Here is a 26,327-nt window from a genome sequence, read left to right on the forward strand (position 1 = left end):
TGCTGCCTGCTGGTGAGGGGAATCTGCAGTCTTCTGAGACAGCTCTGCCAGTGATTTGCTAGCTGCAGGTTGAAGTGCCTTAAAAAGACATGCAATTCAATTCATAGATTGCACTGCTGGAGAGCAAAGCAAAATGATTTGTGTGAGCCTTCCTGCTTTTCAGATTGAGTGCTGACAGAGGAGAGCCTGGCTGGGTGACTCAACTCTTTTCCCTCCTCAATGTTCGTTAGTCAGAAGGAGTAATGACTGAAACCATAACAGGAGTTGCAGCTTAGCAGCAGTGCTGCTGTGGTGGGCATGGTAATGAAACCCCTGGCTGCTTGGTATTCATCACAGTCAAATGGTAGGTGGAGTTTCTAGGGGAGACAGAAATTCACATAAAGAGGAAATTCAGACTGATGGTCATAGAATCGTCTGGCTTGGAAGGGACCTCCAAGGCACATCCAGTCCAACCCCCTCTGCAGTCAGCAGGGGCATCCTCAACTGGATCAGGGTGCCCAGAATCCTGTCAAGCCTCACTTTGAATATCTCAGTTGAAGGCTGTAAAGCAAACCCAACACGACCTAAACAACAAACAACTCCCCCCCAAAAAAAAAAAACCCTAACAAAACCAGAATTCAGCCAAACAAAACCCAACCCAATCCAACAAAGCTCCAGAACCCAGCAGAAAAGAAATTGCTTTTTATTGCTAGATTCACAGAGGGGTTTGGGTAGGAAGGGACCTTCAAGATCATTGAGTTCCAACACCTCTGCCGTGGGCAGGGACACCTCCCACCAGCCCAGGTTGCTCAAGGCCTCATCCAGCCTGGCCTTGAACAGGACATCCACAGCCTCCCTGGGCAACCTGTGCCAGTGTCTGAGCATAGGTATTAAAAAGATCCTGAGCTCTTAAAAGGGATGCAAAATGTTCTTCAAACTCCTTTTTATTTGTGTCTACAAATTCAAGCAGTCAAAGCAGTCAGTGCTGATCTACTTGCTCTTGCCTCAGCTGCTGTTTTACTCTCACCCTCCTGTCCTGAAGCTGTTTTCCTGTGGCAAAAGGAGCTGCAGAGATCAGAGGCGTTTCAGAAGAGCCTGGATGAGGCACTTGGTGCCATGGTTTAGTTGCTTAGATGGTGCTGGGTGATAGGTTGGACTTGATGATCTCAAAGGTCTTTTCCAACCTGGTTTATCCTATCCTATCCTATCCTATCCTATCCTATCCTATCCTATCCTATCCTATCCTATCCTATCCTATCCTATCCTATCCTATCCTATCCTATCCTATCCTATCCTATCCTATCCTATCCTATCCTATCCTAAAATCCCTCCCAGTCAGGGTTGGAAGGGACCCAACCCCCCTGCCATGGGCAGGGACACTCCACACTAGATCAGCCTGGCCAGAGCCTCAGCCAGCCTGGGCTTAAACACCTCCAGGGACAGGGCCCCAACTACCTCCCTGGACAACCCATTTCAGGGCTTCACCACTCTCATGGGGAAGAACTTCCTCCTCACCTCCAGCCTGAATCTCCCCACCTCCAGCTTCATTCCATTCCTCCTGTTCCTATCACTGCCTGAGATCCTGAGCAGTCCCTCCCCAGCCTTCCTGTAGCCCCCTTCAGATCCTGGAAGGCCACAATGAGGTCACCTGGGAGCCTTCTCTTCTCTAGACTGAACAGCCCCAACTCCTTCAGTCTGTCCTCACAGGAGAGGTGCTCCAGCCCTCTGCTCATCCTCTGATCATCCTCCTATCCTATCTTATCAAAAATTGACTCCAACATCCCCTTGTAGCTGATGGTGAAGGCAATGAATATATCAAAATGTTACCTGAGGAGATCAGTGGGAGCCTGCTCACCGTCACCTGATGGATGGCAGGAGTCACCCAGTTAGTTTAAAAGGTGTTGCCTTTAATTCCATCATGATAATAGATAAAGAACTGCTCCCCTTCCCCTCTCCCCCCCAGTGCATAATTCTTTGTGTATTCACCTGCAAACTTTACTCCAATCCAAATGAAGTACAACTAACTTCTGCTGTCTGCAGCTCTTTTTAGAGGTGTTTTCAGTGCATGCATAGAATCATAGAATCAAAAAGGTTGGAAAAGACCTCAGAGATCATCCAGTCCAACCTGTCACCCAACACCTCCTGACTACTAAACCATGGCACCAAGTGCCACATCCAATCCCCTCTTGAACACCTCCAGGGATGGGGACTCCACCACCTCCCTGGGCAGCACATTCCACATTAATAATTAATAATATAAATAATAATTAATAAATAAGCAGTTATCAATCAGAGCAAAATGTTAGTAGGTTTTGCAGGCCTCACGCTTAGCAGTCCAAGGTCAGTCTGGCAGAGAGCCTTGAAGCTGCAAGCTGCGAAAGGAGGAGGGAAAAGTGCCAGACTGCCCAAAGTCTCTGCTGGACTCAGAGCTTAAAGTTGCTTTCTACCAATCCACCAATGAAATTCCTTTAGACCTGTCCTTTGTTTATAAAACATTCAGCCATGGTGTCCCTTTCTTAAAGGCATAGCATCAAACAGTCACAGCGTGTCTTGTGTGGCTTCTTCCTCTGAGATAAGAACATTGTCACCCTGATGGAAACCATAGGTCAGCTCTTGCTAGAGAAGTGTTCTCCTGATTGCTGGGGCAACAGGTTCTGGGTCCTCAGCTGGCTCTGTCTGACTGGACAGATGGGCAGAGTCCAACAGGATGGCATTCAACAAGTCCAAGTGCCAGGGGCTGCACTTTGGCTACAGCAACCCCAGGCAGAGCTACAGGCTGGGGTCAGAGTGGCTGAGAGCTCCCAAACAGAGAGGGACCTGGGGGTGCTGATCGACAGCTGCCTGAATATGAGCCAGCAGTGTGCCCAGGTGGCCAAGAGGGCCAAGGGCATCCTGGTCTGCATTAGGAACAGAGTGGCCAGCAGGAGCAGGGAAGTCATTGTGCCCCTGTACTCTGCATTGGGTAGGCCACACCTTGAGTCCTGTGTCCAGTTCTGGGCCCCTCAGTTTAAGAAGGACATTGAGAGACTTGAAGGTGTCCAGAGAAGGGCAACAAGGCTGGGGAGAGGCCTTGAACACAAGCCCTCTGAGGAGAGGCTGAGGGAGCTGGGATTGTTTAGCCTGGAGAAGAGAAGGCTCATTGCCCTCTACAACTACCTGAGGGGTGGTTGTGGCCGGGAAGGGGTTGGTCTCTTCTCCCAGGCAAGCAGCACCAGAACAAGAGGACAGAGTCTCAAGCTGTGCCAGGGGAGGTTTAGACTGAAGGTGAGGAGGAAGTTCTTCACCGAGCGAGTCGTTCGTCATTGGGATGTGCTGCCCAGGGAGGTGGTGGAGTCATCGTCCCTGGAGGCGTTCAAGAGGGGATTGGATGTGGCACTTGGTGCCATGGTCTAGGCATGGGGTCTGTGTTGATAGGTTGGACTTGATGATCCTCGAGGTCCTTTCCAACCTAAGTTATACTGTGATACTGTGGCTGGAGAAGTTCCTTCAGCTTAATAGAGGGTTGCAGGTCCTGCTGAAGCAGTTCCACAGGGTTTAACACTGGGCACTGTAAATGATGTTGCCTGCTTGTGCAATTACAGTCTTGGAAGCAGTAAAGGGGTAATTATGGGGTGTGTGTATCCTGAGGACTCCCTGATGTGATAGCAGTCCTTGTGAAGGGCAGAGGTGAGCTTTGTGACACTCGGGCTTCAAACACACATTGTCCCTTGCATGTGTGCCGTGCTGGAGGACATATTTGGACCTTGCTGTCTCTCATATTTGCTTCAAATTCTGAAAGCTGAGGGTTTTTTTCCTGAGAAAAAATAGCCAGTGTCATTCTTAGAACCATGAAATGGTTGGGGTGGGAAAGGACCTTCAAGATCATCCAGTTCCAGCCTCCCTGCCATGGGCAGCAACACCTCCCACCAGCCCAGGTTGCTCAAGGCCTCATCCAGCCTGGCTTTGAACACCTCTAGGGAGGGGACATCCACAACCTCCCTGGGCAACCTGTGCCAGTGTCTCCTCACCCTCACTGTCAAGAATTTCTTCCTAATCTCCAGTCTCAATCTCCCCTCTCCCAGCTCAAAGCCACTGTTCCTCATCCTGGCACTCCCAGCCCTTGTCTAAGTCCCTCCCCAGCTCTCCTGGAGCCCCTTCAGGTACTGGAAGACTGCTCTTAGGTCTCCCTGGAGCCTTCTCTTCTCCAGGCTGAACAGCCCCAACTCTCTCAACCTGCCCCCACAGGGGAGGTTCTCTAGCCCTCTGATCATTGTGGCCTCCTCTGGACCCTCTCCAACAGCTCCATGTCTACATTCTCCTCAGCTATAGTTTGGTGCCTGAGCAGTGTGGTTTAAAACATCCTAAGCATGGAGCATAGGTGAAGTGCAGCTGTTCTCAGGGCAGGCTGTGGTGGGGAGCAGCAGCAGGCAGTGCTTTATGTGGGGCTGTGTAATGCTTTGGAAAGCTCTGGTTTGCTGCTGGTTCTCTGTGGTGCACAAACCCCTCCATAAAGAATGGCCTGACACTTCCCCAGCAGCTGCTGCAGCTGTATAAACTCGTGGCCTGGGCACAGTTTTATCTTGCAGAGTGAAAAAACCAGCTTTATGTATCCTTCCTGAAGCCATTAGCACAAAATGAAGCAGACTGGGCAGTCCAGTGAGGTGTTGCTCCTGGCTTTATGATCTAGCATAAAGCTGGAATGCTCCTGGGGATGCTGTGCTTGACTCCGCAGAGCAGACTCTGTGCTCTGTGTTCCACCAAAGCTCAGTCCTGTTCCCGCTCCTGGCTGTGGGGCTGGCCCCAGGAGAGTGGCAGATTTACTGCTGGGTGGAGTGAAAGGCACTGGAGAAGCTTGGTTTGGGTCTTTGGCTTCTGTTGGAGCAGTTGAGGTGATCTTAAGGGGGCCTACAAAAAAGCTGGGGAGGGACTTTCTGGAGTAATTTGGCTGCAGTTTAAGTTGTAGGGCATCAGACAGTCAGAGGACATTGGAGACCTAATTGTGGCCTTCCAGGATCTGCAGGGGGCTACAGGAAAGCTGGGGAGGGACTTTTGAGCATGTCAGGGAGTGATGGGACTGGGGGGAATGGAGCAAAACAAGAAATGGGGAGATTCAGCTTGGATGTTGGGAAGAAGTTGTTGCCCATGAGGGTGGTGAGAGCCTGGCACAGGTTGCCCAGGGAGGTGGTGGAAGCCTCCTGCCTGGAGGTGTTTGCAGCCAGGCTGGATGTGGCTGTGAGCAACCTGCTGTAGTGTGAGGTGTCCCTGCCTATGGCAGGGGGGTTGGAACTGGCTGAGCCTTGGGGTCCATTCCAACCCTAACAATTCTGTGATTCTATGACCTGTGCTGCTTCATGTGCTTGGCAGCCTCAGCTGTACCTCCAGTAAGTCCTTGTTTGTTCTGTCACAGGTGAGTGTGGTTTGAAAGCCCTCACATGCAGCATGTTGATAACCAGTTGCAGAACTGCAGATGGGTGTTTGGCTTCTGGATACCAGGATATTATCTTGAAGGGCTGTCTAGCTTCCTAAGATGGCATCTGAGTACACAAGGTGTCTGCAGGATGAATCTGCTTTTGAGAGAGGAGCTGCTTTGCCTGTGTTGCAGGAGCACTCTTACCACATAGACTCATAGGATGGTTTGGGTTGGAAGGGACCTTAAAGATCATCTAGTTTCAACCCTATCCCACCATGGGCAGGGACCCCTTCCACTAGACCAGGTTGCTCAAGGCCCCATCCAACCTGGCCTTGAGCACTCCAGTCCTGGAGCCTCCCCCACTTCTCTGTGCTACCTGTTCCAGTACCTCACCACCCTCCTGGGGAAGAATTTCATCCTAATGTCTAATCTAAATCTAGCTGCTTCCAGCTCAAAGCCATTACCCCTTGTCTTGATACTACAAGCCCTTGTCAAGAGTCTCTCCCCAGCTTTCCTTTAGCACCTTCAGGTACTGGAAGGCATCTCTAAGGTCTCTCTGGAGCCTTTCTGTGGCCTGTCCCCATAGGAGAGGTTCTCCAGCCCTCTGGTTATCTTTGTGGCCTCCTCTGGACCCTCTCCAGCAGTTGAATGTCCCTTCATCTCACAGCTTGTTCTTTGTTGTAGCATAGTATGTGGTGAGCTAGGTGTAGCATAGTATGTGGTGGTTGACTGAGCCACTCACTGAACTCACTTGAGTTGCCCCTTGGCTTGCAGGTGACGGGCAGTAGGCATCTGGCCACCTTTCAACAGTTCTGTGGAGGGAGGCAAACACAAGGCTTGGGCAGCACAGTTTCTCTCAGCAGGAAAGTGGACAGCAAAGAACACAGCTTGCTTGGTACAGAAGGAGGATTGCTGCTTTGGGCTTAAGTCTCACAAACCTTCCCCTTTGCTTTGTTCTTCAGCTGCTCTTCAGGCCCTGAAGCGCAAGAAGAGGTATGAGAAGCAGCTGGCACAGATAGATGGCACCTTGTCCACAATTGAATTCCAGAGGGAAGCCCTGGAGAATGCCAACACCAACACTGAAGTGCTGAAGAACATGGGCTTTGCTGCCAAAGCTATGAAAGCTGCTCATGACAACATGTAAGTTACTCCCTTCTGTGCCTCTCTCTAGCACCTTCAGCTTGTCATCACAGTCACAGAACTGGCAGGGTCGGAAAGGACTCCATGGATCAGCCAGTTCCAACCCCCCTGCCATGGCCAGGGATACCTCACACTACAGCAGGTTGCTCACAGCCACATCCACCCTGGCTGCAAACACCTCCAGGCAGGAGGCTTCCACCACCTCCCTGGGCAACCTGTGCCAGGCTCTCACCACCCTCATGGGGAACAACTTCTTCCTAACCTCTAATCTAAATCCTAATATCCAATCTCAATCTGCCCATTTCTACTTTTCTTTCCACCCCCCTCCCCAGTCTTATCCCTCCCTGACACCCTCAAAAGTCCCTCCCCAGCTTTCCTGTAGCCCCCTTCAGATCCTGGAAGGCCACAAGAGGGTCTCCTCAGAGCCTTCTCCTCTCCAGACTGGACCTCAACCCTCTCAGCCTATCATGTGATTATCTGCTAAATGCCAGGTGTTTCACCACCAGAAGTAGAGCTACAATGGCCAAATCTTCTTTTGAAAGGCTCTGAGTGAAACTAGAATGCTAGACATGCTTTAATATTGAACAAAACCTGCAGGGATTGATGCTTTCCCAGTTTGCCACCATTTTCAAGGGCTCAGAGGCACTGCCTTTGTCCAAAGGAATCACAGAACCAGCTCCAGTGTAGTCTGAAGCAGGTGGGAGGGTGCACCAATTACAGCTTGCACCTAGCAGCAGCAAGAATGTTAAGCCTCAAGGGGAGAGTTAAAACTTCAATCTGTGCAGTGGAGCTTGTGTCTGTAGCAGTAATTAAAGGTGAGCTGCATTCTGGGAGCCTTGTACTTGCTCCAAAAGCAAACACTGGAGATGTAATAGTGCTGGAGCAGGGAGGAGAGCAAAGGAGTGTTCATACCAGCAAAGCTGAACAAAGCCTCTTCAGCTGGAGCTCTTCAGGGTGGAAGTGCTGGGGGCTGGGCTGGTAGGGGAAAGTACATAAAACCCCATGGAGAGTTTTGTGGAGACCAGAGGGATGAAAGTCAGGCTTGCATGGAAGGGATTCATGGAATCACAGGATGGTTTGGGTTAGAGGGGACCCTCAAGATCATCCACTTCTAACCACCACTGCCATGGGCAGGGACACCTCCCACCAGCCCAGGCTGCTCAAGGCCTCATCCAACCTGGCCCTGAGCACCTCCAGGAAGGGGGCATCCACAACCTCCCTGGGCAACCTGTGCCAGTGTCTCCCCACCCTCACTGGCAAGAATTTCTTCCTCATCTCCAGTCTAAATTTGCACTCCTCAAGCTTCAGTCCATTGCCTCTCATCCTATCACCACAAGCTCTTGTAAAAAGTCCTTGCCCTCCTCTCCCTCAGGTACTGGCAGGCCACTGCATGTTCTGCCTGGAGCCTTCTTTGCTGTAGGCTGCTACCTTGGGAAAGGACCTTGTGAATGTCCCCATGGTGTGGCAGTCCTGCAAAGCCCAGGAAGCAGTCTGAAGTGTTGACTGGGCAAGTGCCTGACTGTATTGAATTCTTTCCTTTCTTTTGCAGGGATATTGATAAAGTAGATGAATTAATGCAGGACATTGCAGATCAGCAAGAGCTGGCAGATGAGATTTCAACAGCCATCTCAAAGCCAGTTGGCTTTGGGGAGGAATTTGATGAGGTAAGCTTTACATTTGCCTTTCTCTCTCTCTCTATCACAGTATCTCTGAGGCTGGAAAAGAGCCCTGAGATTCATAGATTTATAGAATGGTTTGGGTTGGAAAGGACCTTAAAGATCATCCTGTTCCAGCCTCCCCACCATGGGCATGGACACCTCCCACCAGCCCAGGTTGCTCAAGGCCTCATCTAACCTCACCTTGAACACCTCCAGGGAGGAGACATCCACAACCTCCCTGGGCAACCTGTTCCCCCACCCTCACTGAATGAATTTGTCCCTAATCTCCAGTCTTAAGTCTTCCCTCCTCAAGCTTCAAGATGACTGTATCCAACCATTAAGCCAGCACTGCGAGGTCACCTCTAAACCATGTCCCTCAGCACCACATCTACACAACTTTTCAATCCCTTCAGGCACAGGGACTCACAGGAGATGTTTCTTTCAAGGCCTATGTGTTGCATGTGTCTAGATGTAGTACTAGGACATCAAACCTCTCCTAGAACCTGTTAGTAGCTGTTCCTACCACTGCTACCAGCAGCTGCCTTTGTGCTGAGAAGGCTCTGCATGGCCTGATCTGAAAATGTTTGGACTTCCCTCTTCTCTTCCCAGCTTTCCTCCTCCTCCTCCTTCTCTTGTAGAGGAATGCAGATGAAGAATCAGACTCCTCAGCTCTGTTTGCTGTGATCCTGTGTATTTAAGGTGCTTGCTTTAATGATGTGACCAGCTAAATGACCTCAACTTTCTTCCTTTTTTTTTTTCTCCCTTTTTTTCTCCTAGGATGAACTCATGGCAGAATTAGAGGAACTAGAACAAGAAGAACTAGACAAAAACTTGCTGGAAATAAGTGGTCCTGAGACAGTACCACTACCAAATGTGCCCTCAATTTCAATACCATCAAAGCCAGGTATGTGTGGACCCTTACCAGAGCCATCTGGGATTGTTCTAAAGATGGTGATTTAGCTGCCAGCTCCTCAGATGGGAGAGATCTACCTGCAGGCAGTGCAGAGGGTCTGCTGGAAATGGCCTCATGAACCTCAAGTGCATCCAGCACCATTCCTCCATGGGGGTAACCTGTCTGTTCCTGAGGACTGCAGCACCTCTGCTATGAGCACAGGCTGAGGGAGCTGGGGTTGTTCAGCCTGGAGAAGAGAAGACTCCAGGGGGACCTTAGAGCTGCCTTCCAATACCTGAAGGGATCTTACAGGAAAACTGGGGAGGGACTTTTCATAAAGGTGTCTAGCGACAGGACAAGGGAGAATGGTTTCAAAGTGAGGGGGAGCAGGGTTAGAGTGGAGCTTAAGAAGGACATCTTCAGTATGAGGGTGGTGGAACCCTGGAATAGGTTGCCCAGGGAGCTTGTGGATGCCTCCTTGCTGGAGCTATTGGAGAGCAGGTTGGCTGAGGCCTTGAGCAGCTGAGTCTGGTTGAGAGGCATCCCTGCCTGTGGCAGAGGGATGAGATGATCTGTAAAGTCCCTTCCAACCTAGAGCATTCTAGGATTAGATTGAAGTGACCACCTGCTTGGTGCTTAACCAAAACTACCTCCCAGAGCAGCAGCTGGGAAACCTGGGAGTTGTGGGTGGCTGAAAGGTGAGGGTTTGGGTTGGTTGGGGTTGTGTTGGGCTTTGTTGTGTTGGTTGGGGTTGTGTTGGGCTTTGGTGTGTTGGTTGGGGTTATGTTGGTTAGGGTTGTGTTGGGCTTTGGTGTGTTGGTTGGGGTTATGTTGGGCTTTGGTGTGTTGGTTGGGGTTGTGTTGGGCTTTGGTGTGTTGGCTGGGGTTGTGTTGGTTAGGGTTGTGTTGGGCTTTGGTGTGTTGGTTGGGGTTGTGTTGGGCTTTGGTGTGTTGGTTGGGGTTGTGTTGGGCTTTGGTGTGTTGGTTGGGGTTGGGTTGGGCTTTGGTGTATTGGTTGGGGTTGGGTTGGGCTTTATTGTGTTGGTTGGGGTTGTGTTGGGCTTTGTTGTGTTGGTTGGGGTTGGGTTGGGCTTTGTTGTGTTGGTTGGAGGTTGTGTTGGGCTTTGTGGTGTCAGTTGGGGCGTGTGTTTGTCTGTCTGTTTGTTTTGTATCATAGTATCAATAGTATCAGTCAGGGTTGGAAGGGACCACAAGGATCATCTAGTTCCAACCCCCCTGCCATGGGCAGGGACACCCCACACTACATCAGCCTGGCCAGAGCCTCATCCAGCCTGGGCTTAAACACCTCCAGGGACAGGGCCCCAACCACCTCCCTGGACAACCCATTGCAGGGCTTCACCACTCTCATGGGGAAGAACTTCCTCCTCACCTCCGGCCTCAATCTCCCCACCTCCAGCTTCATTCCATTCCCCCTAGTCCTATCACTCCCTGAGATCCTGAGCAGTCCCTCCCCAGCCTTCCTGTAGCCCCCTTCAGATCCTGGAAGGCCACAATGAGGTCACCTGGAAGCCTTCTCTTCTGCAGACCGAACAGCCCCAACTCCTTCAGTCTGCATCACAGGCACACAGGATGTCAGGGGTTGGAAGAAACCCAAAGAGATCATCCAGTCCACCCCCCCGCCAGAGCAGGCCCATACAATCTGGCTCAGGTCACACAGGGACACATCCAGATGGGCCTTGAAATGCTCCAGAAAAGGAGACTCCACAACCTCCCTGGGCAGCCTGCTCCAGGGCTCTGTGATCCTAGCAGTTAAGAAGTTCCCCCTCGTGTTGAGGTGGAACCTCCTGTGCTGCAGCTTACATCCATTGCTCCTTGTCCTTGGTCACTGCTTTACCTAACAAGGCAGGCAGAGGCTGGATGTATCTTTTGGCAGTCAGTAATGTGTGTTCTGAGCTGGAGCTGACTTTGTTACCTCCTTTGGATTCATTGAGTGGAAAATGGCCTCAGCTTCCCTGCTTTTCCCCATCTCAGCAGCTGTCTGGATCCTGACTTAGTCTAAATGAGGTTTTTGGTTGTGCTGTTGCCTGTCAGCTCAGTTGCTGTTAGAAGAAATTAAGGCAATAGCTGGGTTTGTTTAGCAGGGATTACAGAATACAGAATTAACCAGGTTGGAAAAGACCTTTGAGATCATCAAGTCCAACCTATCACCCAACACCATCTGATCAACTAAACCATGGCACCAAGTACCACATCCAGGCTCTTCCTAAACACCTCCAGGGATGTGGACTCCACCACCTCCCTGGGCAGCACATTCCAATGGCCAATCTCTCTTTCTATGAAGAACTTCTTCCTCACCTCCAGCCTAAACCTCCCCTGGCACAGCTTGAAACTGTGTCCTCTTGTTCTGGTGCTGGCTGCCTGGGAGAAGAGACCAACCCCTACCTGGCTACAACCTCCCTTCAGGGAGTTGGAGAGAGCAAGAAGGTCTCCCCTGAGCCTCCTCTTCTCCCAGCAAGAGAGATTGGCCATTGGGATGTGCTGCCCAGGGAGGTGGTGGAGTTACCATCCCTGGGGGTGTTCAAGAGGGGCTTGGATGTGGCACTTGGAGCCATGGTTTAGTTGTCAGGAGGTGTTGGGTGGCAGGTTGGACTTGATGATCTCTGAGGTCTTTTCCAGCACTGTTGATTCTATGACTCCAAGGCCTTGAGCAACCTGCTCTAGTGGGGGGTGTCCCTGCCCATGGCAAGAAGCTTGAGACTTAGATGACCCTTAAGGTCCCTTCCAAGCCAAATCAGTCTTGGATTCTCTGATTCTAAAGCAGGATTCTGTCCAGATTCCCTCTCAACTTCATTTCCTTTGACTATTTTGCAGCCAAGAAGAAAGAGGAAGAAGAGGATGATGACATGAAAGAGCTGGAAGCTTGGGCAGGAACCATGTAACCAACAACCAGAAGTGGCTGGCAAATAAAAGAACCCCAACCAACCAACCACCCAACCAACCAACCCACAACCAACAACCAACCACAAGACAAGACAAAACAACAGACTTTGATTACCTGTCCTGGGTGCAAATGTGTTTGTGTTGAGGAGGAAGCATAAGCAAAATGTATTACCTTTCATTTTAACCCAAAGCAGTGGGGTGGGGGAGAGGGGAGGGGGAGGGAAACTGCATTGCTGTTGTCTGCATTAGCATGGTCTGCCCAAAAGGGAGGGATGATAAAGCCGAGAGGGGGAGGGGGGAGGAGCAGGGAGGAACTTGCCTGCAGGTGATACGGTTGAATTGGGAGGTGTGTGTGGGGGGAGAGGGAGGCAATAAAAACCCCGACAAAAACAAAAGGTTGTTGCTAAAAGGAATCAACCCTTCAGCTTTTGGACTGTGTGCTGCTGCTGCCACTGCTGGACCTTCAGCTTCAGGGGTTTTTTGGGCCATCTTGACTTGAAAGAAGCTGGAAGCAAGCCCCAACCCAACCCAACCACACTCTTGTCCTTTTAAAGTCAGTTTTAGCGTGTCTAGGAGTCTCGTCAGAAGCATTTGCCGTCGTGAGCCACCCCCCCCCCCCATGGGCTTCTTCTGGTCTTTAGGTGCAAGAATGCTTTTAAGGTTCATTTTTTTTGGTTGGTTTTGATTTTGGTTTGTTTGTTTGGTTTTGTTTTTTCAGTTCTTGGCAAGTTCTATTTATGTCCCTGGCCTGATGTGTGTGGCCAGCTTTGTGTCTTGTCACCACCCCCAAGCCCTTTTTGTTGTCGCTGTCCCCGTTTGGGGTCGGTGAGCTGACGATTGGCAGACAAAGCCCTCTGGGAAGGAAGGAAGGGAGGGAGAGGGGGAGGGGGAGGGAAGGTTTCCATTTGAGTTGAACTTTGTGGGTTTTTTTTTGTCCCCTACCTAGCACTACAGTGTTGATGGCTTTGGGTTGTTGTTTATTTTTTCTGTTTCTTTCTTTTTTTGTTTGGTGATAATTGATAACCCATTCAGATACATGCACACAATTCTTTTCCTTAAGGAACTACTATGGATTGCACTGTATTAAATATCTTGATTAATTTTCAGCGCTGGGCAGCTCTCTTGTCACTTTCTTTGGGATGTTTGGAGGGGACCTGGCTGGGATTGGTGGCCTAGGACACGGCTGGTGGAGGAGGACGTAGGGCAACAGAAAGTCATAGGGCAGAGGAGGCCTGGTTGTGGCCTTCCAGGATCTGAAGGGGGCTCCAAGAAAGCTGGGGAGGGACTTCTGAGGGTGTCAGGGAGGGATAGGACTGGGGGGAATGGAGCAAAACTAGAAAGGGGTAGATTCAGCTTGGATGTTAGGAAGGAGTTGTTCCCCATGAGGGTGGTGAGAGCCTGGCACAGGTTGCCCAGGGAGGTGGTGGAAGCCTCCTGCCTGGAGGTGTTTGCAGCCAGGCAGGATGTGGCTGTGAGCAACCTGCTGTAGTGTGAGGTGTCCCTGGCCATGGAAGGGACCTCAAGGCTCAGCCAGTTCCAACCCCCCTGCCAACCCTGACAATTCTGTGATTCTGTCACTCATGGAGAAAGAAAAGAGGCCAACCTCTTTCTGTCTGAGCAATGCCTCTACGTTCAGTTTGGCCTCTTTTCTTTCTCCGTGAGTGATGCCCGACTCATTTTGGCTGGCTGACCAATCTGACAACCTTTGACAATGGCCTGACTGGATGGATAGATGAAGGGAGGACAATGGAAGTGGCCTACTGTTGACTTCAGCAAGGCTTTCAACACCATCTCCTACAGCACCAGGGGAGGTTTAGGCTGGATGTTAGGAAGAAGTTCTTCCCAGCAAGAGAGATTGGCCATTGGGATGTGCTGCCCAGGGAGGTGGCAGAGTCCCCATCCCTGGAGCTGTTCAAGAGGGGGCTGGATGAGGCACTTGGTGCCATGGTTTAGTTGATCAGATGGTGTTGGGTGATGGGTTGGACTCGATGATCTGAAAGGTGTTTTCCAACCTGGTTAATTCTTTATTCTGTATCAGGAGAGCCAACAGCATCCTCAAAGGTCTTTCCCAATCTGTTCCTTTCCTTTTCCTTCCAATGCTCAGCAAAAGCTAAAGGGTGGGGGGCAGGAGGATGTTGCCAGACTCTTCAGTGGTGCCCAGTGACAGGACAAGAGGAGGGAGCACAAACTGGACCCCAGGAGGTTCCATCTGAGCACAAATTAAAGCTTTGCTGTGAGGGTGCTGGAGCCCTGGAGAGGTTCTGGAGACTCCTTCTCTGGAGGCACTCCTAGCCCACTTGGATGTGTTCCTGGGTGATTTACTCTGAGTGATCCTGCCCTGGCAGGGGGGTTGGACTGGCTGGTCTTCAGAGGTCCCTTCCAACCTCCCCCAGTCTGTGATTCTGTGGCTGTAGCTTAGCTGCCTTAGCTTAGCCAAAGTGCCAGAGGGCTGCTGTGGCTGTTTGCTTGTTGTGATCACTTTTGCTCTCCCCTGTCAAAGGCTCTGCAGTAAGGTGAAATCAAAGCTGAATGAAAAGGGGAAGCAACAGCTTTAGGGGCAGGGCTTGGAACCTTGACTGTGTTTTTTGTCCTAGAAGCTGTGGCTGTTGTGCTGTGTGCTCACAACTGTTGCATTCTACAGCAGTAGCATTCCAGGAGCTGTGGCTGAGCATCCCCCAAGTGTCTCAGCAGGAAGTGTTGAGGTGTAGCTAGGGGAGGAGAAAGAAATCCCCTGAGCACTGTTCATGCTTTTAAGGTGACTGCTGTAGAAAGGCAGAAACTGCTAGTGACAGAGGCAGCACCTGGCAGCCCAGCTGCTTCCTGGGCTGTGCTTTTCTTCCCTGCTCCTTCAGCCAAGTGCTTTCCTTAAAGGCAGAACCGAGCATGGGCTGCCCAGCAGCAAGGAGAGGCAGTGAGGAGTGTGTGTCACGAGCCCCGTTTGCCTTCATCCTCACACCCAGAAACCTCCTTTCTTCCAAGTGGTTTTTCCCTGATTATTTCACTGAATGGTGAGGTGGTTTCCTAATCCTCCAGTTTATAGAAGCACAGAGTTGTTTGGGTTGGAAATGCCCTCTGAGGTTATCCAGTCCAGCCTTCAACCCAACCCCACCACGGCCCCAAGTGCCATGGCCACAGGTTTCTTGAACACCTCCAGGGGTGAGGACTCCACCACCTCCCTGGGCAGCCTGTGCCAATCCCTGACCACTCCTGCAGCAAAGACATTTTTCCTAACATCCAGACTAAACAGCCCCAAGCCTCTCAGCCGTTCCTCATGTTCCCTTCCTCATCCTCATAGCCTCGCTTGGACTCTCTCCCTGTCCCTCTTGAACTGGAGAGCCCAGAACTGGAGACAGTACTCCAGAGGTGGTCTGACCAGGGCAGAGTAGAGGTCCCTTGACCTGCTGGCCACACTCTTCTTAATGCTCCCCAGGAGCATCTCATTCACACCAAGTATCTGCTTGAGCTTTGGAACAGGGGTGAGCACACAAAGAGCACTTGAAAGCTGGACCCAAGAGTGGCTTTGAGTCAGTGCTGGTGATTAGAAAGCTCAGTGCATATCCTGCCCCAGGGCTGGAGAGCACTTGGTGTTGTGGAGCAGGCAGGGGACTGCTCCCTCCCAGGAGTAGTGGAAATCCATGGCTCTGCCCTGTGCTGCCAGCTATGAAATCAACCTTCACCATGCTTGCACCTTTGCCCTTCCAGACATCTGAGTGGCTTTTCTGTGTGCCTCTCCTGGTCTTCTCCCCCACAGATGCTCATTCTGGGGCTGTTACAAGGTGCATTTAACTGCAGGAGCCTTCAGTGGGAGGTTAACCAGGCAGCAAACCACTGGTGTGGCAAATCACTCTCCAGTGGCTTATCTAATGAGCTGGAAGCAAATGTGCTCATTAGCTAATGGATGTCAGTAATGGGCTCTCAGGGGACACTTTGGGACTCCTCTGGCATGAGGGCCTTGCTGCAGAACCTGTGGCCTCACCTACAGGTGCAGAGCAGTGGGACCAAAGCAGCTCACTGTGGGGGCGGCTGGGTGTGGAGCCCACCAGGAACCATCTCAGGTTGTGGTCATCCCTCCATGCTCCCCTGGGGTGCTGGTGCCCTGGGAAGCACCATGGGCTTCACCACACCTCTGTGGGTACCCCAATGTGAGTGGCAGCCTGGTGAGTTACTGTGGTGATGTGGCTTCATCCCCAGAGATGCCAGCACCCTGCAGCTCCACAGTCCCTTTGCAGATGTCTGCAGGCCAGGGTGCTGAGCCGTTTCACAGTCTCACAGTATCAGCAAGGTTGGAAGAGACCTCAAAGATCATCAAGTCCAACCTGGCACCACAGACCCCATGACTAGACCATGGCACCAAGTGCCACATCCAATCCCCTCTTGAACACCTCCAGGGATGGTGACTCCACCACCTCCCTGGGCAGCACATCCCAATGACGAATGACTCGCTTGGTGAAGAACTTTCTCCTCACCTCCAGCCTAAACCTCCCCTGGCACAGCTTGAGACTGTGTCCTCTTGTTCTGGTGCTGGTTGCCTGGGAGAAGAGACCAACCTCCACCTGGCTACAACCTCCCTTCAGGGAGTTGCAGAGAGCAAGAAGGTCTCCCCTGAGCCTCCTCTTCTACAGGCTAAGCAACCCCAGCTCCCTCAGCCTCTCCTCACAGGGCTGTGCTCAAGGCCTCTCCCCAGCCTTGTTGCCCTTCTCTGGACACCTTCAAGTCTCTCAATGTCCTTCTTAAACTGAGGAGCCCAGAACTGGACACAGGACTCAAGGTGTTTCATTCCAGCTATGCTGTTGCCTGCAAAGGTTGAACCAGCTGATCCTAGAGGTGCCTCCCAAGCTGGCAGTCAGTGATCCTGTGAGCTCCTGTGAGCTCTTTACCTCTCACCCTGCTCATTAAACCCAATCAAATCTCCTGGAGCCTAAGTCATGGCATTGGAGAGGCATTAGCTGAGCTCCTTCTCAAGAGGTGCCACAAAGAGGCTAAACCCTTCCATGAGGGCTTTGCTCTGAGGATCTGCAGGCTGACATTTGTGTGCTCCATGCTCCCCTTCTCCCCTGCCAGTTTTTTGATCATTATTTTGCTTCTCAGGACAAAATTGCTCTCTGCTCATCTGGAAAACTCCTCTGCCTCGAGGTCCTGCTGGTGTCCGGCTCCTGCTCAGCCCTGGGGCCCCTGAAAGAGCTCTCTTGACTTCATTGCCAGACATCAAGGGCCATTAAACCACGGCTCTCAGCAGCCCATCCCTCTGCCCATGGAGGTCGTTGCTCCACAGGGGCTTCCTGCTCACCCCAGTCAAACCATTACAAAGTCCCATGCCACTTTCTGAAGAAGGCAAAGAGTCACAGAATGGTTTGGGTGGGAAGGGACCTCCAGTTCCAACCTCCTGTCATGGACAGGGACACCTCCCACCAGCCCAAGTTGCTCAAGGCTTCATCCAAACCAGCCTGGAACACCTCCAGGGAGGAGGCAGCCACAGCCTCCCTGGGCAGCCTGTGCCAGTGCCTCCCCACCCTCACTGCCAAGAATTTCTTCCTCATCTCCAGTCTCAATCTCCCCTCTCCCAGCTCAAAGCCATTGTCTCTCCTGTCCTGTCGCTGCAAGCCCTCCCTAGCTTTCTTGTAGCCCTCTTCAGGTACTGGAAGGCCACTCTGGTGTCTCCTGGAACCTTCTCTGCTTCTCTTCATCCCCACTCCTCCCTCCCCTGGCTCCATGTGTACCAGCTCTGCTGGATGTCCCCTGAGCTGCTCAGCTGGCAGGAGCCTGAGGCCACATTTTGGGGCATTATTGGAAGTTTCCTTTTGTCTTTCCTGTGTGATGGCAACCCAGTGACATCCTGCTGCATGTCACCTTGGAGCTGTGGCCAAGAGCAAGCCCTGCTGCCTGTCCCATGGGTGTGAAGCAGGGGTGGTTGGCTGGATCCAGATGGATCTGGGGCCCTTCTGATGTCACTGGGTCTCTCCTGCCCTTTGCTCAGCTACTCACCTCCCCTCCTGCTCCTGCAGAGGTAAAGGGGTGGATGTTCCCCACCCACAGGGTCCATGAATCCAGTTCTGGAGCCTCTGTTCCAGGAAGGATCTGGAGGTGCTGGAAGGTGTCCAGAGAAGGGCCACAAGGATGAGCAGAGGGCTGGAGCTGCTCTGCTCTGCAGACAGACTGAGGGAGTTGGGGTTGTGCAGTCTGGAGAGGAGAAGGCTCTGAGGAGACCTAATTGTGGCCTTCCAGGATCTGAAGGAGGCTCCAAGAAAGCTGGGGAGGGACTTTTGAAGGTGTCAGGGAGTGATAGGACTGGGGGGGATGGAGGAAAACTAGAAGTGGGGATGCTGAGACTGGATGTTAGGAAGAAGTTGTTGCCCATGAGGGTGGTGAGAGCCTGGCACAGGTTGCCCAGGGAGGTGGTGGAAGCCTCCTGCCTGGAGGTGTTTGCAGCCAGGCTGGAGGTGGCTGTGAGCAACCTGCTGTGGTGTGAGGTGTCCCTGCCCATGGCAGGGGGATTGGAACTGGCTGAGCCTTGAGGTCCCTTCCAACCCTGACAATTCTCTGATTCTATGAATGTGCTGTGAGGAGGTTCTGCAGAGGGCTCCAGAGGGGATATTGGGAAGGAGGGACACCACATGCAGGTCCAAATAGCTCAGGCAGGTCTCCCCCACCTCCAGTGAGTTCCCCAGGGTCAGCAACCTTCATAGCTCCTGTCCCTGGCCAGGGGCAGCCAGTCCCATGGGCATGAGGGAGAAGATGGCTTTGGGTTTAGGTGGAACTGAGACATCTAGGACAGACTGTGGTCCTGGGTAGTCAATGCCCTGCCTTGTGGATCCCAAATGTCCCAGACACCAGTGGGATTTAGACTGGGCTATCAAGCACAGAGGCACAACCCAAAGGCTTGCCTTGCTGCCCTGAATTGTCCCTGATTTGGGGCATGAGGAAGAATTCCTTCACTGAAGGCAGGATCCAGCCCTGGAGCAGGCTGCCCAGGGCAGTGGTGCAGTCCTCATCCCTGGGAGGGACTGGCAGGCTGTGGAGAGTGATGCTGAGGGACAGGGTTTGGTGGTGACCCGGCAGTGCTGGGCTCTATGTTGGTCCGGACGATCTGAAAGGTCTCTTCCAAGCTCCACACTTCCATGTTTGCCTCCTCTCGGCTGTCCTCACCCACTGCAGGAGGAGAGAGCAGCTCTGGCTGTCCGTGCAATATCCGTCTTGAACACTTGGAGGCAAAGCTGCCTCGCTGGACAGAGGGGCAGGCACTGCTGATGCTGCTGAGGACACCCTGCCAGCCCCATCCCGGGCCCAGAAGCAGCTCGGGTAGCTCCCTGCTCTGCAAAGCATCTCCCAGGGAGGTCTGCAACCGGCAAATGATTTCTGGGTCACTCCTGAAGCATCTCAAACTGCTGTGAATTAGGGACTGAGACCTCCATGCTGTGGCAGGGTCCCTGGCTGCCAGCTGCTGCTGAAAACCTTGCTTTCCCCATTTTAATCTCCAGCTCCCTGCTTCCCCAAGGGTAAAGCCTGGCCCCCCTGGAAGGCTCCACTCCCCTTTTCCAGTTGCTCTGCTGCCTTCCTGGGCACAAAGAGGAAAGAAAAAACTGCTCCCACATGCTTTGATAGGGAATACTCAAAGGCAGTCAGACACCAAATGTTTTAGTTCAAACTGCTAAGAATTCCTGGTTTGGTTTGGTTTGGTCTGGTTTTTAAGTTTCACTTCCCCTGTGAACTTGGAGTCTGAAGGGGAGGAGCAGGAAATGATTTGTCTTTTGGTTAAGGATCATAGAATCACAGAATTGTTAGGGTGTGGAAGGGAGCTCAAGGCTCAGCCAGCTCCACCCCCCCCTGCCGTGGGCAGGGACACCTCACACCACAGCAGGTTGCTCACAGCCACCTCCAGCCTGGCTGCAAACACCTCCAGGGATGGCGGCTGCAAAGCCAGACTGGTGTGGAGCATCAGCTCCTTGGCACTCAACACTCCTTAGCAGTTATGGAAAAACAAAGAATTGCTTGGTTGGAACTGCCCTCTAAGATCCTCCAGGCCAACCATCACCCCAACCCCACCATGGCTACCAAACCATGTCTCCAAGTGCCATGGCCACAGCTTGCTTGAACACCCCCAGGGATGGGAACTCCACCACCTCCCTGGGCAGCCTCTGCCAATCACTGAGCACTCTTGCAGCAAAGAAATCTTTCCTCATGTTCCACCTGACCCTCCCCTGGCACAGTTTCAGGCCATTTCCTCACCTGAGACTAGGGAGCAGAGCCCAACCCCCACCTCACTGCAGCCTCCTCTCAGGGAGCTGCAGAGAGCAGTGAGGTCTCCCTCAGCCTCCTCTGCTCCACACTGAACACCCCCAGCTCCCTCAGCTGCTCCTCCCCAGCTCTGTTCTCCAGACCCTTCCCCATCTTGGTTGCCCTTCTCTGGACACCTTCCAGCCCTTCAATGTCCTTCCTGGAGTGAGGGGCCCAAAACTGACCCCAGGATTGAAGGTGTGTGACATCCACAACTGCAGCCTGCCAGCCTGCAGCCAGCCCTCAGAGCAAGGTCGAGAGCGGTCCCGGCGCTGGGATCTGGCCCTGGGGGGTGCTGGGGGTGCTGGGCTGTGCAGCCAAAGGCGGTAGGGCTGCTCCCCAGGGTATTCCGGGGAGGTGCGGAGAGGGAGAGGGCTCTCCAGGAGGGATCGCCAGCAGAGGGCAATGCCGGATGGGTTTCCAGCTCTGCGCACCTCAGCGGCTGTTAAGCGGGTCTGGAGTGGGAGGGGAAGGAGGCTTGCTGGGACCGCAGGCAATCTGGCTCCTTCAAACTGCTTCAGCGCTGGCAGCATTCCCAGGAGCAGGTACAAGGAAGCAGGAGCACGCAAGGAGCAGGGAAGAGCAGGTAGAAGGAGGCAGGAGCAGGCAAGGAACAGGGGAGAGCAGGTAGAAGGAGGCAGGAGCAGGCAAGGAACAGGGGAGAGCAGGTAGAAGGAGGCAGGAGCAGGCAAGGAGCAGGGAAGAGCAGACAGGAGAAGGCAGAAGTAGAGAGGAGTAGATAGGAGCAGGGAGAAGCAGGCAGGAACAGGCAGGAGCAGGTGGGAACATGCAGGAGTAGGGAGAAGTAGATAGGAACAGGCAGGAACACGTAGGAGAAGACAGGAGCAAGGAGAAGCAGGAACGAGCAGACAGGAACAGGGAGGAGTAGATAGGAGCAGGCATGAGCATGTGGGAGGATATATGAGCAGGGAGAAGCAGGAAGGACCCAGCAGGAACAGACAGGAGGAGGCAGGAGCAGGCAAGGAGCAGGGATGGGCAGGTAGGAGCAGGTAGGAAAGGCAGGAGCAGGGATAAGCAGGAAGGACCAGGCAGGAACAGGGAGGAGCAGGTAGGAGCAGGTAGGAAAGGCAGGAGCAGATAAGAGCAGGCAAGAGCAGTAGATAGGAGCAGGCATGAGCACATAGGAGAAGACAGGAGCAGGCAGGAACAATCAGGAGAAGAGAGAAGCAGGCAGGAGCAGGCAGGAGCAGGCAGGAGGGCACCTTCTTGCAGGGGCAGGCAGGTTGTGGCTGCCCAGCACCACCCTGCCCCACTGCTGAGGTGTGGAGGTGACTCCTGGATCTCCCTCCCCTGCCTGTGCAGTGCCCCCAGGGGGGAGCAGCCACAGGATGGGAGTGTCCCAGATCATGGTGGCCAGATCCTGAGTGTTATACCTGCTCTCAAATGCCAGGACTTGGGCTTTGCTGTTGTCTGGAGGACAAGGCAGGAGAAATGCTCACACTCCTCTCCAAACCCTCAGCAGAGCAGGGTGGGAGGAGTTTGCTGGTGGGCTGCAAGCACCCCAGGGGTGTTTGTGCAGCTGGATCATCACAAACCCTATGAGGAGAGGCTGAGGGAGCAGGGGGTGTTTTGCCTGGAGAAGAGGAGGCTCAGGGGAGACCTTCTTGCTCTCTCCAACTCCCTGAAGGGAGGCTGTAGCCAGGTGGGGGTTGGTCTCTTCTCACAGTATCACAGTCTCACTAAGTTTGGAAGAGACCTCAGAGATCATCAAGCCCAACCTGTCACCACAGACCCCATGACTAGACCATGGCACCAAGTGCCACATCCAAGCCCCTCTTGAACACCTCCAGGGATGGTGACTCCACCACCTCCCTGGGCAGCACATCCCAATGACCAATGACTCTCTTGGTGAAGAACTTTCTCCTCACCTCAAGCCTAAACTTCCCCTAAACTTCTCCCAGGCACCCAGCACCAGAACAAGAGGACACAGTCTCAAGCTGTGCCAGGGGAGGTTTAGGCTGGAGGTGAGGAAGAAATTCTTCCCAGCAAGAGAGATTGGCCATTGGGATGTGCTGCCCAGGGAGGTGGTGGAGTCACCATCCCTGGAGGTGTTTAGGAAGAGCCTGGATGAGGCACTTGGTGCCATGGTTGAGTTGATGAGATGGTGTTGGGTGACAGGTTGGACTGGATGATCTGAAAGGTGTTTTCCAACCTGGTCAATTCTGTATTCTGTATCAGGAGAGCCAAGAGCATCCTTCCAGCAGGCAGGGACCAGCTGCTGCTCCCCTTGGCACACCAATGCCATCTGAGGTCCTGGCAGGTGATGAGTGTGTGTGGGGTTGGTGGGGTCTTGGTCTCTTGTGAATGTGGCAGGAGAGAGGATGTGATGAGAAGGGGTAAAAGGGGTTCCAGCAGACACAGGAGGTGTGAGAACAGGGAAGCTGCTGCACAAAAGGCTCTCAGCCCCAGCAGCTGCAGCTGAGAGGCTGAAGGCAGCTGTCCTGGGCTGGGGTTAATTCTCCTCCTCGTGGCTGGTGCAGGGCTGTGTTTGGGGCTGGTTGTGAGAACAAGGCTGATAACACTCTGATGTTCAGCTGCTGCTCAGTGCTGTTTGTGTTCACTCAAGGACTTCTCAGCTTCTCAGGCCCTGCCAGCCAGCAGGCTGGAGGGGCACAAGGAGCTGGGAGGAGGGGACAGCCAGGACACCTGACCCAAACTGGCCAGAGGAATATTCCACAAGATGTTATCATGCCCAGTATATAAACTGGGGGCAGCTGGTCACTGCCTGGGCACTGGTCAGTGGGTGGGCAGCAACTGCAATTGTCTGCAGTGGTCTTTTATTGTTAGTGTCACTGTAATTGTTATTTCCATGGCCATCACCTTGGGGACAGGACCATCCCTGCCGTGTCACAGGCTTACAGGATGTTAGGGATTGGAAGGGACCTCTGGAGACTTTCCAGTCCAACCCCATTGCCAGAGCAGGACCATAGAATCCAGCACAGCTCACACAGGAACACATCCAGACAGGGCTGGGAAGGCTCCAGGGAAGGAGACTCCACAACCTCCCTGGGCAGCCTGCTCCAGGGCTCTGGGAGCCTCACAGTGAAGCAGTTCCTCCTCGATGTCAGCATCCTGCTGGGCAGCACATCCCTCCTGTGCCCATGGCATTGCCATTACTCAGTCTGTGCTCCCAGACCTCTCTCTCCTTCACCTCTGCTGAAAGATGAGAAGCTGGGAGGCCACCACATGGTTTCTTGGTGGCCTGTGGCTGCACCTGCAGCCATTAGAGATGCAAAGGAACAGCTTTAAGCAGTGGATGTGAAACCCTGTGGCAGCAGGAGACTCTCACCTCGGTGACACTTTGACTGGGGCAGAGGTTTGTGCAGCTCTGTGCCCCAGGGCATAGCTCTGAGTTCTCTGTGCTGTGGTGTGGCTTGGAGGCATGACTGGAAGAGGAAGGCTTGGCTTTGCCTGGGGAGGAGTAAATCACCTTGTGCTGGCTCAGGTGGAGCACTGGGGGCAATAAATGCTGTGCTGAGCATTCCCCCAGCTCATGGGAGGGGAGCAGCTCTGCTGCATGGCCCTGAGGGTCTGATGAAGGGATGGAGCTGGTCTCTCTGGGTATCTTCAGGGTGTCCCAGCTCTGGGGCTCTTGTATGCATCAGGGCAGAAGGAGAGATTGCTGAACTGATGGCTCTGCACTGGGACCTTCTGCAGCCCTGTGAGTCTCCTCTGGAGGCTTCCAAAACCCATTTGGATGTGTTCCTGTGCAACCTGCTCTAGGTGACCCTGCTCTGGCAGAGGGGTTGGACCTCTGAAGGTCCCTTCCAACCTCTACCCTTGTGTGATTCTGTGAACTATTTTTCCTGCCTTATCCCACACAGCTCTCCTGCTGGGTCTGAGAGTCCCACTAGTGACAACAGGGCCTGTCCATCCTTGCCCTTGTCTGAGTCTGCTCCTCCCTGGCTGCAGAGGAGCAGAACAGGAGCCCTTGTTGTGGCCCCCACAGGGGCCTGGTGGCATCTGGGAACGTGGAAAAGATTTGTTTCAATGTGAGGAAAAACTTCTTTGCTGTGAAGGTGCTGTTGTGGAGTCTCCTCTGGAGGCCCTGTTCTGCTTCTCCTGCTCTTTGTCTGCCCAAACCTCACCCTACTGGGTGCTGGCACTGTGTGGGACAGTGTCAGCAAAGCCCAGTCTCACTCTGTCAGCCTGGGAGCACTGGTGACTTTCCCCAGGAAGGACCTGAACCGGTTCAGCCTCCCCTCCCTGTGCTGGGAAGCACTGCAGGAGGCTGCTGGCCAGCCAGTAGCTCCATGGAAAGATGTGCCACTACTTTTGTTTTTGCAGGCATCTGCACTGAACCTTGTCAGAAGACCTCAAAAGGGAGCAGCACCTGAGGGCAGGGTGGACAGCATGGGCTCCTGGCTCTGCTGAAGCTTTGGTGCCTTCCCAGCACTTTCTGTCGAGCATCTCACCAGCTCCACCAGTCTTTGTGTGCTGGAAAGGTCTGGCTTTGCTCTCTGGTGAGGTGAGGAGGGGTGGTGGCTGTGCTGGCTCTGTGCAGGGTTAGCTGGTCCCTTGGTGAGCCTCAGGGGCTGCCAGCTCTTGGCCCTTGCACAAGGGGAGAAGGAGCAGCAGCAGCTCAAACCCAGCTGTAGCAGATGGTTTAGGTAAGTTTTCCTTTACTCAGGACAAATTTGGGGAAGAACTGTTGAGATGTTAAAGCTGCTTTTGTGGCTGGTCTGACTCCTTCCATGCTGCTTGAGAGGCAGATCACAGAGTTGTCAGGGTTGGAAGGGAGCTCAAGAATCAGCCAGCTCCAACCCCCCTGCCATGGGCAAGGACACCTCACACTAGATGATGGAGCTGGGCAGGAATGAGCTGCAGAGATCACAGAATCATGGAAAGCATCAGGTTGGAAGGGACCCTCAAAGGTCACCTTGTCCAACCCCTGATGACTGCTGGGGGCAGGCAGGGGCTCATGTGGAGCTGCCCAGGGATGAGCAGGCTCTATACCCTGCTGCTGGGGTACAGGAGCTGCAGGCTGTGGTGCCCCCAGTGCCAGCTCTGCCTTGTCTTCTTGTCTGGATGGCTTCTGCTGGGCACAGGATGGGCTGGTGGCCTCCAGCAGCACTTGCTGTGTGGCTGTGCAAGGTGTGACCCACAGCCCCTTCACCTCAAGGTAAAACACAGAGGAGAGGGAGGAAAAGAAGCCTTTGCAGTGAGGGCTCTCAGCCACTCCCTGACATCCTTGTCTAGAGTCACAGAACCACAGAACTGTTGAGGTTGGAGGAGACCTTTGAGACCATCAAGTCCCACAGCTCCCCTAGAGCTCTGTGAGAGACTAAAAGTTGGCTCTCCTGGTGTGACTCAACAAAGATAAAACCACTTGCTGCTTGCCCAGACAATGTGTTGGGCAGAGCCACTGGAAGGAAGGTGCAAAGATCCTGCAGGAATCCTGTCTACCAATCCTGGATGCAAATCACCTTGTGATTGCATCATGCTAACACTGGACTGCAGCTGGCCTGCAATGGCCCAGGGACCCAGCCACCATGCCTTCAGGACAAGATAATCTCCATCCATCAAGTACCCTGGGAAGGGTGAGACAATGGATTCCCCACCTGTTTCCTGATGTGTAATGAGTGTGGGGGCTTGTAGGTGGAGAAGGAGGAGGTGGAGGCCTCCCCCCTCCATTCAGACCCCTGCCCAAACACACAGGAATGCACAGAAAGATTTCCTGGGGAATGATGCCTGGCTATTTACCTAAGGCCTGGCCCCTGAATTCCTGAGGGACAGTATTCAGTTGGTAGTGCATCAGACCCTTAATGGGAAGGTCATGAGTTCAAAGCCTGCAGTGGGCAGTAGTGTCCTCCCTACTCTAGTCATGAGGTCTATGGTGACAGGTTGGACTCGATGACCTTTGAGGTCTCTTCCAACCTTAGGAATACTGAAAAAACATGAAAATAATTCTCATGATACAAAAAAATAACCAACAACAAAACACAAATTTGTAAAAAGATTGCCAGTGTAGATATAACTTAAAATAGAGCTACTGCAAATCTGCCTCACAGATATATATCCTGGCCTGCATCAGGAGCAGTGTGGCCAGCAGGAGCAGGGAGGTCATTCTGCCTTG

At 53.1% G+C, this 26,327-nt stretch overlaps 1 protein-coding gene across 1 annotated transcript in view; it reads left to right on the forward strand.

Moving 5' to 3' along the window:
- CHMP4B (charged multivesicular body protein 4B) overlaps window positions 1-13,065 on the forward strand; it is a 40,315-nt gene extending 27,250 nt beyond the window's left edge. The window contains exons 2-5 of the mRNA XM_068149752.1: window positions 6,331-6,508; window positions 8,058-8,172; window positions 8,944-9,070; window positions 11,891-13,065. Of these exons, the coding sequence (XP_068005853.1) occupies window positions 6,331-6,508; window positions 8,058-8,172; window positions 8,944-9,070; window positions 11,891-11,958 (488 nt within the window). The 3' untranslated portion in view covers window positions 11,959-13,065. The remainder of the gene's footprint in view (window positions 1-6,330; window positions 6,509-8,057; window positions 8,173-8,943; window positions 9,071-11,890) is intronic.
- Window positions 13,066-26,327: the final 13,262 nt, after the last annotated feature.

The sequence above is a fragment of the Melanerpes formicivorus genome, unplaced genomic scaffold (genome assembly GCF_026170545.1).
Source record: "Melanerpes formicivorus ecotype bairdi unplaced genomic scaffold, bMelFor1.0.p_v2 SCAF_19, whole genome shotgun sequence".
NCBI lineage: Eukaryota > Metazoa > Chordata > Aves > Piciformes > Picidae > Melanerpes > Melanerpes formicivorus.